At 48.9% G+C, this 12,255-nt stretch overlaps 1 protein-coding gene across 2 annotated transcripts in view; it reads left to right on the plus strand.

The window, feature by feature from the left end:
* The window catches only part of LOC140387945 (reelin-like), a 520,778-nt gene that overhangs the window by 402,763 nt on the left and 105,760 nt on the right, over window positions 1-12,255 (plus strand). For both annotated transcript variants that reach the window (XM_072471313.1, XM_072471312.1), the window contains exons 37-38: window positions 8,778-8,955; window positions 11,566-11,650. In XM_072471313.1, the coding sequence (XP_072327414.1) occupies window positions 8,778-8,955; window positions 11,566-11,650 (263 nt within the window). The remainder of the gene's footprint in view (window positions 1-8,777; window positions 8,956-11,565; window positions 11,651-12,255) is intronic.

Below are 12,255 nucleotides of genomic sequence, written 5' to 3' on the forward strand. Positions count from 1 at the left end.
GGGGCATACTGTGTGGCTGGAATATAATGCTGGAGGAAAAATACATCACCCTCTTTGCTGTCTATGTGATATTTACATTTCTAACTGAACATGTACAACCTGTACTGTACCTATTGTATCCCTTATAATTGGAACTAGCTTTGGTCAGCTTTCGAATTTACTATCAGAGACCTGGGGCGTCATTCTCCGACCCCCCGCTGGGTCGGAGAATGGCCGTTGGCCGCCGTGAATCCCGCCCCCGCCGAAGTCTCCGCTCCCGGAGATTGGGCGGGGGCGGGAATCCGGCCGCGCCGGTTGGCGGGACCCCCCACTGGATTCTCCGGCCCGGACGGGCCGAAGTCCCGCCCAGAAATTGCCTGTCCCGCCGGCGTAAATCAAACCTGGTATTTACCGGCGGGACCAGGCGGCGTGGGCGGGCTCCGGGGTCCTGGGGGGGGGGGCGCGGGGCGATCTGACCCCGGGGGTGCCCCCACGGTGGCCTGGCCCGCGATCGGGGCCCACCGATCCGCGGGCAGGCCTGTGCCGTGGGGGCACTCTTTCCCTTCCGCCTCCGCCACGGCCTCCACCATGGCGGAGGCGGAAGAGACTCTCCCCACTGCGAATGCGCGGGAAACTGACAGCGGCCGCTGACGCTCCCGCGCATGCGCCGGGAAACTGACAGCGGCCGCTGACGCTCCCGCGCATGCGCCGCATTTCCGCGCCAGCTGGCGGGGAAACAAACGCCATTTCCGCCAGCTGGCGGGGCGGAAATCCCTCCGGCGTCGGCCTAGCCCTCAATGTTGGGGCTAGGCCGCCAAAGATGCGGAGCCTTCCGCACCTTTGGGCCGGCGCGATGCCCGTCTGATTGGCGCCGGCTTTGGCGCCAGTCGGCGGACATCCCGCCGTTGGGGGAGAATTTCGCCCCTGATTAGAAATATGCTCATGGAATTGGTGTCCAAATCCAACAATGGAACTTTGTGCATGAGGTTCTCCAATTTGGGCAGTTCATGGGTATGAATCCAGTAGACTATTGGGATGAATGTTTCCCCTCCCTTTTGGCTTTTAATGATGCTTTTCAAGCTCCGAAATCTCTGATTCTGCAGGTGATGCTCTGCATATATCCTATTCTGTACCTTACACTGTCTGAGACAATGGCTGACATCTTTCAACTTGATAAACACAGAGGAAAGGGTAGCTTCTGATGATACAGAGAGAGAACGAGCAGTAGGTTGGTGTTTGGGGAATAGAAAGTGCATGCAAAGACATAAGGTTGTATAAAAGCTGAACATAGTGGAGGTAATATACAGGCAATAATTGTTAGCTGCAGTCCAGCCTCAGTTGTTTGGGTTGTAAGTATTATAATTTATAATGTGGCTTGAGCTGCTCAATCTGGCTGCTGCTTTGTAACTGTTTACAATAGTTACCAATCTCTATTGAATGACGCTGACATTTTTTACGGACAGTTCTCTGCTTGGGATGATTTTGGAGTGTATTTCCCAGGTAATAGATGATTGTTCCAAATTCAGGTACGGTAAAGTTTAGGTTTATGGATGTCAGGCACTCCCTTAAATGGTCTCGTGGTCTGACATTTATTGGAGTTTATTCTCACTGTCTTCTGTCTAATTGTATGTTGTCACTGAAACATGTCCCTGGGTGCATTGATTTTGTCTTATACATTCCAGTGGGCTCTGGGAGGGGGAAAGCCAGAACTCCTGCCATGTTTTACTACCGTGGCAGGATTCTCCATTTTGGAGCCTGTTCTCCTGTCAGAATCTAATTGTTTTAAGATCCCCTTGTGGTTGTAAAGCGGGATGCAATTCAGTGTTTCCCGGCATGCAAATTTATGCACGGCATGGAATACGAGGGTTTCCCAGGGATTCCCACAATCGGGCCACCATCTTGTGCGGGCCACTGCGCCCCCCCCCCCCTCCCCTGCAAATCAGCCCCGACTCACCCCCCCCCCCCCCCCACCCAACTGCAAATTGACCTTGCCCCCTCCCCCTCCCCCACCACACAGCAGCACCTGATCCCTGGATTGCCTGAGTGCCACCTCCAACCCCAAATATGGGGTGAACCACCCCTCTGACCCCCACCCCCTCCGGAGGACCCCTATAACAGGGAGATCCTCAGAGATCACTGAAATAGGGGGGCTCCCCACAGGAATCCCTCCATAGACCCCCCCCCCCCCACACACACAGACCCCAGACCCTTCCTCAGAAAACAGACCCCTGTCTGAAAGCTAGAGAGCAGTCATATACCTTGCGGCTCTACGTGTCCATTCCTCGAAGGAGAGCAGCTGTGCCCACGTCTAGTTCCCACAGATCCACTATCTGCAAACCATTCATGGCTTTCGAGTAGTGGTCTGTGATTGACAGCTAGTAAAAAACATCAGGCTTCCGTGGCCTAAGTGATGAAACTCCAATGTCTGTAAACATTAGCTACATCAAAGAGAGGTAAGTGCAGTGAAATCACAAGCTTAAGTGAATGAAATGCATTCAGTGCTTGGAATGTACTTACATCTCAGGTTCATGATTACTGAAACCACAAGTGATCCGCGCTCATGCGATTCCCGACCACAGGGTCTGGGAACTCACAGGGGGCTAGAGAGTGGGGCGCTGGGCCCACTAAATAGATGCAAATGAGTCATTAAGTCCCATTTGCATTTATTTACACCCCCTGCCGGCAGGCATCGTGGACCTCGTTCACATTGCCAGCGGGGAGTTGACAGCTGTAAAAACCATCTGCAGCTTTGGCCCATTCATACCCTTTCAGGCTCCAGTGACCGAAGTGATGAAACTCCAATGTTTGTAAATATTAGCCACATCAAAGAGAGGTAAGTGCAGTGAAATCACACACTCGAAGGAATGAAATGCATTTAGTTCAGATCGGCACCGGGCGCCGATCCTGATTTTCCCCCAACACCCGATTCCCTGTCCCATTGGGTAATGCATTCCAGATGTGCCGGGATGGAGAATCTGGCCCATTGTCTTTCCACTACACCTTGTATCAGTGTTCCCATTGATTACTGGAAAGGAGAGTCCTATGGCAGCTAGCAAATTCTGAGCAGTCCCAGGAGATAGAAAGTGAATCCTAACCTCAATAACCTGGAAGCTGATGCACAGGTTACTGACTATTCTCTCACCCACTGCCACAAGCACATTAGCCCGTGCTTCTGTGGAGGAGGGGGTATCAACCGGTCTCCAGTCGCTTTTAGTCCAGGACTTTTTCAGATTCCAGTGAAACTGCAATACTCTTGAATAAATATCGGCAGCAAGGAAATAAACCTCCCTGATGTGGTTGCAAATAAGAGCTGTCAGTTGCTGCACATCCTTGGAGAACGACTTCACAACTTGCATGTACGTATGATGCAGCCTTATTTTCAGGTAATAACCCTTGAGTTCTGAATTTGAAGCCATTGCAGCATTTTCCTCAACTTCCGCTAAGAAGAAGTCATACCTTTTTTTTTTTTAAATATATTTATTCAAATTTTCCAACAAATTTTCAACAACCCCCCCCGCCCACAAGAAAAAAGAAGCAAAAACACAACAATCATATACAATAACCCCCCATATAACATTTAAAAGCACAAAATAGGGAAAAAAAACCACCTTCACCCAAACGCCACCCCAAAAGAAATTCTCCCCCCCCCCGCCCCTGGGCTGATGCTGCTGCTGACCTCCTCCTAACGCTCCGTGAGATAGTCTAGGAACGGTTGCCACCGCCTGGAGAACCCTTGCACAGACCCTCGCAAGGCAAACTTTATCCTCTCCAGCTTAATGAACCCTGCCATGTCATTGATCCAAGCTTCCACACTAGGGGGCTTCGCATCTTTCCATAATAGCAAAATCCTACGCCGGGCTACCAGGGACGCAAAGGCCAGAATACCAGCCTCTTTCGCCTCCTGCACTCCCGGCTCGTCCGATACCCCAAATAATGCTAATCCCCAGCTCGGCTTGACCCGGGCGTTCACCACCTTGGACATAGTCCTCGCAACACCCCTCCAAAACCCATCCAGCGCCGGGCACGACCAGAACATATGGACGTGATTTGCTGGGCTCCCCGAGCACCTCCCACATCTGTCCTCCACCCCAAAGAACCTACTCAACCTCGCCCTTGTCATATGCGCTCTGTGAGTAACTTTGAACTGTATTAGGCTGAGCCTGGCGCAAGAGGAGGAAGAATTAACCCTACTCAGAGCATCAGCCCACAGACCCTCATCTATCTCCTCCCCAAGCTCCTCCTCCCGCTTGCCCATTAACTCCTCCACCGAGACCTCCTCCTCTTCCTTCAGCTCCTGGTAAATCGCTGAAACCTTGCCTTCTCCAACCCATACACCCGAAATCACCCTGTCCTGAATCCCACGTGCCGGAAGCAGCGGGAATTCCTTCACCTGTCACCTCACAAACGCCCTCATTTGCATGTACCTTAAAGCGTTTCCCGGGGGTAGCCCAAACTTCTCCTCCAGCGCCCCTAGGCTCGCAAATGTCCCATCGATGAACAGGTCCCCCATTCTTCTAATCCCTGCCCGATGCCAGCACCGAAACCCCCCATCCATCCTTCCCGGGATGAACCGATGATTCTCCCGAATCGGGGACCAAACCGAGGCTCCCACCTCGCCCCTGTGTCGCCTCCACTGCCCCCAGATCTTCAGCGTCACCGCCACCACCGGACTCGTGGTGTACCTTGTCGGTGAGAGCGGCAGCAGTGCCGTCACCAACGCCCTCAGGCTCGTACCCACACAGGACGCCATCTCTAGCCTCTTCCACGCCACCCCCTCTCCCTCCATTACCCACTTACAGATCATCACCACATTGGCAGCCCAATAACCGCCACACAAATTCGGCAGCGCCAGCCCCCCTCCCCCCCCTCCCCCTGTCCCTGCTACGCTCCAGAAACACTCTCTTCACTCTCGGGGTCTTATTCGCCCACACAAATCCCATGATGCTCCTGCTTACCCGTTTGAAAAAGGCCTTGGGGATCAAAATGGGAAGGCACTGGAACACAAAGAGGAACCTCGGGAGGACTGTCATTTTGACTGACTGCATCCTACCCGCTAGTGAGAGTGGCAGCATATCCCATCTTTTAATCTCCTCATCCATCTGCTCCACCAACCGCGTCAAATTAAGCTTGTGCAGGGCCCCCGCAGCTCCTAGCTACTTGGATCCCTAGGTACCGAAAGCTCCTTTCCGCCCTCTTCAGCGGTAGCTCGTCTATCCCCTGAATGCACCACAAAGAGCTCACTCTTCCCTACGTTGAGTTTATACCCCGAAAAGTCCCCAAACTCCCTAAGGATCCGCATGACCTCCGCCATCCCCTCCACTGGATCCACAACATACAACAACAGGTCATCGGTATACAACGACACCCGGTGTTCCTCTCCCCCCCCCCCCCCCCCCCCCCCCCGGACCAATCCCCTCCATTTCCTAGATTCCCTCAGTGCCAATTGCCAGTGCAAACAACAAGGGGGATAGGGGGCACCCCTGCCTCGTCCCCCGGTACAGTCGAAAGTACTCTGACCTCCACCGGTTCGTAGCCACACTCGCCACCGGACTATATATAGCAGCCTGACCCAACTGATGAACCCCTCCCCGAACCCAAACCTCCGCAACACTTCCCAAAGATACTCCCACTCCACCCGATCAAAGGCCTTCTCCGCGTCCATAGCTGCCACTACCTCCGCTTCCCCCTCCACCGAGGGCATCATAATCACATTGTGGAGCCTCCGCACATTTGTATTTAGCTGCCTACCCTTCACAAATCCCGTCTGGTCCTCATGAATCACCCTGGGACACAGTCCTCAATTCCCGTAGCCAGCACCTTCGCCAGCAACCTAGCGTCAACATTGAGGAGCGAGATCGGTCTATACGACCCACATTGCAATGGATCCTTGTCCCGCTTCAAGATCAAAGAAATCAGCGCCCTGGACATTGTCGGGGGCAAGGTCCCCCCCTCCCTCGCCTTATTGAAAGTCCTCACTAGCAATGGGCCCAGCAGGTCCACGTATTTCCTGTAAAATTCAGCCGGGAACCCATCCGGCCCCGGGGCCTTCCCCGCCTGCATGCTCCCCAATCCTTTAACCAGCTCCTCCAGCTCAATCGGTGCCCACAAACCAGCCACCTCCTCCTCCTCCACCCTCGGGAACCTCAGCTGATCCAGGAATCGTCGCATCCCCTCCTCCCCCGCTAGGGGCTCAGACCTGTACAGATCCCTATAGAAGTCCCTAAATACCTTGTTTATTCTCACCGCACTCCGCACCGTATCCCCCCCTCTATCCCTAACTCCACCAATCTCCCTCGCTGCCTCCTTCTTACGAAGCTGGTGTGCCAGCATCCGTCTTGCCTTCTCCCCATACTCATACGCCGCCCCCTGCGCTTTCCTCCACTGTGCCTCTGTTTTCCCCGTGGTCAACAGGCCGAATTCCGGCTGGAGGTTCCGTCGCTCCCTAAGTAGCCCCTCCTCGGGGGCCTCTGCATAGCTCCTGACCATCCTTAAAATCTCCCTCTCCCTCCCCTCTCTCTTCTCCCTGTGGGCCCTAATGGAGATTAGCTCTCCCCTGACAAGAAGTCATATCCTTAACACCAACCCCTTCCTCCCTCACACTCTGTGAATCCAAATCAACTCATTGTATGGAATTTCCGGGGACAAGTATGGTATAGCTCCTCCTTCACAACTTCACAGCTGCTTCATTGAGTAAGACTGTGGGCCATCAATCTGACGAAAGATTGAATTTCTTAACAGGATTTCGGACTGGAGTTCGGCAGTGAATAATCCTCAGGAGCCACTACTCCACGACCTCGCGGCATGATGCTCTGCTGGAAGTGATGTGGGAGCAGGTTAGGAGTCTGCCCAAATACAGATGGCTGTGCTTTAATGGAATTCAAATGATGGGAATATTTCATTCGACATGCTCCCTATATTACCTGTTCCGGAGTAGTGCTGGACACTTGAAACGCTTGTGCATTCCAGGTACCAGTGGGAGATTTAAAGATTAAAGGGCCTAATGGCCTTCTGGTCACCAGCCACTCTATTTTGTGACATGGGCTGCCTCAGTCGTTCTACACCAGCTAACAGGCTGGCTCCCAAGATTTGCTTTGCTGCTGCGTAAGATAAATATTAAAGAACTGGAGTCTGGAAGGTACTGGAAATGGATTTGATAGTAACTATCAAAATGGAATTGGATATGTCCTTTGTAAAGTTGTGATATAAAGTAGTTGTTTGCCTAGGTGGAAAAAGCAGGGGAGTGGAAGTGATAGACACAAGAAGGATGTTCCCGATGGCAGGGGTGTCCAGAACCAGGGGCCGGTCACAGTCTGAGGATACAGGGTAGCCCGTTTAAGACAGAGGTGAGGAGAAGTCTCTTCAGCCAGAGAGTGGTCGGCCTGTGGAATTTGCTACCACAGAAAGTAGTTGAGACCAAAACATTTTCAAGAGGCAGTTCGATATAGCATTTGGGGCGAAGGGGATCGAAGGATATGGCGGGAAGGCAGGATCAGGCTATTGAATTGGATGATCAGCCATGATCATAATGAATGGTCAAGCAGGCTCGAAGGGCGGAATGGCCTCCTCCTGCTCCGATTTTCTATGTTTTAATTCAGTAGCTCTTTCTAAGAGGCAGCACAGGCAAACTGAACCCGAATGGGCTTTTTCGAGAAAGTAAGGTTTTATTCAATCTGTTATTCTGTGAGTATAAATTGGCTCATGGGAGAAAAACAGTGACACCGACTTGATGAACACAATGACCCATTTATAAGTTCTCCAACTCTAAGTGAAGGACTAAGCATGATAGTGCCGGTCAGCAAGAGGTTGAAAAGAAGATTTCAAGATTTGTCAATTTAAAAAGAAAACAAATTCTTCGCGAATGGGCATTCAGAGGACGTTGTCCTTGAGACACTGATGGTGGTAATGGTCTTTCTTCCTGACCCGCTGCTGTCCATGTGCCGAAGGAACAGTCCAGTGCTGTTACGCAGAGAATTTCAGGATTTCGACCCAATGGCAGTGAAGGAAGAGTAACATATGTCTGGATTGGGATGGTGTGTGACTTGCAGGTGGTAGTGTTCCCACACATCTGCTGCCCTTGTCCTTCAAGGTGATGGAGGTTGCAGGCTTGGGAGGTGCTGTCAAAGAAACCTTGACAGATTACTGCAGCACCCTGTGGTACACGATGCTTCAATGGTGGAGGCGGTGAAGGATCAGGTACCGATCAAGTGGACTGCTTTGTCCTGGATGCTGTCGAACCTCTCGCATGCTGGTTGGAGTTGCACTCATCCAGACAAGTAGAAAGTTTTCAATCACGCCCCTGACTTGTGCCTCATAGATGGTGGAGAAGCTTTGGGAAGTCAGGAAGTAGGCCACTTCCAACTGAATATTCAAGCTCTGACCTGCTTGATGGTTCCAGACTTACGTGTTGAAATTCTGTAGATCATGTGAAATGCAATGCCAGGCGAGAGGAACTGACTGGCTGTTTATTTGCTGGCTTCAGAGTTAATAGGATTCCAGCTGTACAGAAGATCTATTTTGATTTAAATTATTTATCACTTAATGGTGTGTGGGGAAAGAGTTTCTGTTTGTTGACGGCAGCATTTAGTCTGGATAAAGAACTGGAACACCAGAGAACGTTGTTGATCTTTGGGGTGTTTGTATGTGAATCGAATAATCTCCCGCATTATGCAGCTAAAAAGTGATAGAAGTTTGGCTGTTATATTCGCTACACTGAATCTTTTCACTTTGGGTTGCATGTTCCACCTCAAGCTTTCAGTATTTCTCTGCATTTACTGATGGGCCTTTCACTTTACTTTCAGGTGCGACAGTGGCTTTGGAGGACGTAACTGTGTGCCCTTTCATCCACTGCCGTCAATTCTCAAAGATGACTTTAATGAAAAACCACACCCTGATCTATGGCCTGAAGTTCTTGGAGCAGAGCGAGGGAACCTGGATGGGGAAATCATCAAATCTGGAACAGCACTAGTCTTTAAAGGGGTTCGCAATTTGTTATTGATTCATTCACATTGATTGAATTTGTTTAAACAAAGAAACAGGCCTAAATCTGTGTTGATGGTGGGGCCTTACGTAGAACTTTGTGGCCGTGATTTCATGGTGTGAAAGCAAGCTCATTCCTAGAAGCCCATTATTGAGACCTTGGCCTGTGTACATTTTGCCAGTACAATAACCTTTTAACCTGCAGTGGTAGGTTTCCCCAGAATTATTTTTCTCAAGCCTTGTTGCCAAATATCATTTAAATCGTATCACATCATGCTAAAGTTATTTACCACTTAACAGGAGTGCCGGATTTTGCACAGCAAGATGCTAGGGAGAACTGAGACTGCTGTACTTCCATTTACATTCTGCATCCACATCGCTCCTCTTCAGAACTCTGATACCTTATCCTCTCACTTCTACGTCTTAGCTGAGTATTACCCTGTGGCAACTCCTCGTCTGCCTGTATTAATGCAATGAATCTAGCTAGACTGGTGGATGTAGGTGAGAGAGTGGAGAACCTTCAGCTGGCTGTCACAGATGTTCTCCTTGCTCTATTTCTCTGTGGGTGGAACCTTCCCGGCCCAATGGAGGCAGACCTAATGCAAATTCAGAAATTGGGGTGTTGGCACCCTGACACCTTCCCGCCTCTGGGCGATCTTACTAAAGACCTAAAGCAGGACGTTAAAAGCATCAAACCTCTTCACTTTTAATTTAAATTTTCAGATGGAAAAATGAATGATGTTGATTGGTTTAAAGTAGAAGCTAAAATAAAGATAAACAAGCTTTACAAATATTTCTATTTAAAAATACATGGAAATTTCCCATCATTCTGAAGAAATTTGACACTCCACATAGAAAAAATTAGCTTTGCAAGACCTGTGAGTGTGTTTAGCAGCAATTATAAAGTTAGCATGCTGTTAAAAATCCAGTTACACCTCATCCACAAAGTATACATTTTTCAAGGGTTTGTACAGCAAAAATAGCAGCTAAGGATGAATTTTCTCTCACAATTCATGGATTGCCCATTAATTGCAATCTGGGGGGAACCTCAACAACTCATCCTCAGAAAAAGCACAGAATCACCGATAGCAATTTCCGGATTTCCACATTATTCTGCGCATGTATGGACTCCAGAAATTGGTGTCAGTTTTCGATGGAACAATGACCGTGAACATTGACAGTTTCGCTAACATTATCACCACAAAATCCAGGCCGTTAATGCGTCTCAAAACAGCTGGAAGTTACTCTGGTGGAGTCATCAAAAGAAAGTTACCCTCCTCACTCACGAATAAACAAGAATTGCCTGTCAAAGTTATTGCATAATTTTAAATAAATGTATATCTTGTGCAGTTCAGTAGAATTAATACATACTGAACTGATTTGAACCCAACTGGATTTGTTTCTGCATATCAGCATGCTGCCTCACAGCAGTGTTTACCAGACAGCTGTCTATATCTGCGCTTTACTTCACCTTATGAAAAATAGGCTTTTGTGAACACAACCCTGTACACTCAGATCTGTTAACTTCATCCAAACAGACCCAAACAGGTCTAAATTTCATTGTAATTTGCACCAATGATCCAAAGACACCTAGAAAAGAAAACTGAATTTTATACTCTCAAGATGTCAACCAGTTTGCAATGTCAGCTCCCACTCAAATGTAAAGTTAAGCTGTTTCTGCTGATTTTCCTCTTTTAAAAAAACTCTCTCAAAAGATTATTTTTCATTTGCAGCTTTTGCCCCTTACCAGGACAAAACGCCATTGTTCACATTAGTATGATATCCTTTTGGTAGATCCTAACAGTGGTGTCATTTTGTACTAATCCATGTCATGTATCTGCCCCAAATGGCATAAGACACAATCACTCTTTTCAAGACTTGTGGTCTGATGTGAAATAATTAAACTGCCTCGATGCACTCAACAATGGTGCCTATAACATTGCTATAAATAATACCTCATTTATCATGGAGCTTTTGACCGTAAGTAGAAGGCAGTGACAATGACATGAAAATGAAATATAATCCTTCGTGGGTTGCAGTAACTTTCTGCCAAGAGTTATATTTAAAAGGTAGTAAAATTACTTTTTGTTTGTTTAATTGGTACACAGCAGGCGCATTGCATTAATGCTCTTAACACACTGCACTGTGTTTTATTGGACCCATCTGAGAGTCTGTTTCCTCCAACATAGCTGAGTTTATTAAAATCTCTGTTCACGTCCAATTATTAGTAGTTTTTATGAAAATAACGATACATTCTCAAGCTCATTTCTTTTTTAAAAAATTTAAGAGTCCCCAATTATTTTTTCCAATTAAGGGCCAATTTAGCGTGGCCAATCCACCTAACTTGCACATCTTTGGGTTGTGGGGGTGAAACCCATGCAGACACGGGAAGAATGTGCAAACTCCACATGGACAGTGACCCAGGGCCGGGATTCGAACCTGGATCCTCAGCGCCGTAGGCAGCAGTGCTAACCACTGTGCCACCGTGCTGCCCTCAAGCTCATTTCTTAATTGCACTTTATTGAAATGCTATCAGCAACTTGTCTGCTCTTTGTACTATGTATATTCTCACTGGTTCAACCCACTCACTTACCTCTTTGTTTCCTGCAGGAGGGTCTGAGGATGCTGGTTTCCAGGGACCTGGAGTGCACAAACACTCTGTACATTCAGTTCTCATTCAAGTTCATAGCAAAAGGTGTGTTCCTTTTCTTTTCCCCAGTGACGAATATTGAAAAAAATCCCCCAAGTAGTGATTCCACTTAGAGGTCTGAATTTTTACTCCCAAAGATAAAGTCCCCTGGCTTGTTGCACCCATCCAAAAGAATGTGCCCCACATGGCGAGATCTTTGTTCGGGGGATGGGGTAGGACAGGTGAGGTGTGCCTCTCCAGGCTGCAAATCTGGTGCAGGCACAGGGGCTGCCACAGTGGGCTGGTTAAAAGGTCCACCTCGGTCCCCTGGGGCTTCCCAGTTCTTTTCTTAAATGTTAAATCCTTTCGGCCCTACCGCCCACCCACTCTCCTTTCCCACACATGCTGACCCATTCCACCCCATTCGACCCCATGGCCCCATAAAGACACGTTGCAAACTTACTGCCAACCCATGACCCCCCACTAACCCCCATGGCCTCTTGTAGTCACTGTGCCAACTCAGTGGCAACTCATGACCCCCTTTGCCCTCATTCATGAAAGCCCATTTGATAAATTTAAATCCTCTCAAGTAATTAGTCCCTTATAAGACAAGCATTGTATTCATTACGCTGCATCAGAGACAGAAAATCTTTTAATAACCTCTTTTGAGC

The sequence above is a fragment of the Scyliorhinus torazame genome, chromosome 13, assembly GCF_047496885.1.
Source record: "Scyliorhinus torazame isolate Kashiwa2021f chromosome 13, sScyTor2.1, whole genome shotgun sequence".
NCBI classification, from domain to species: Eukaryota; Metazoa; Chordata; class Chondrichthyes; order Carcharhiniformes; family Scyliorhinidae; genus Scyliorhinus; species Scyliorhinus torazame.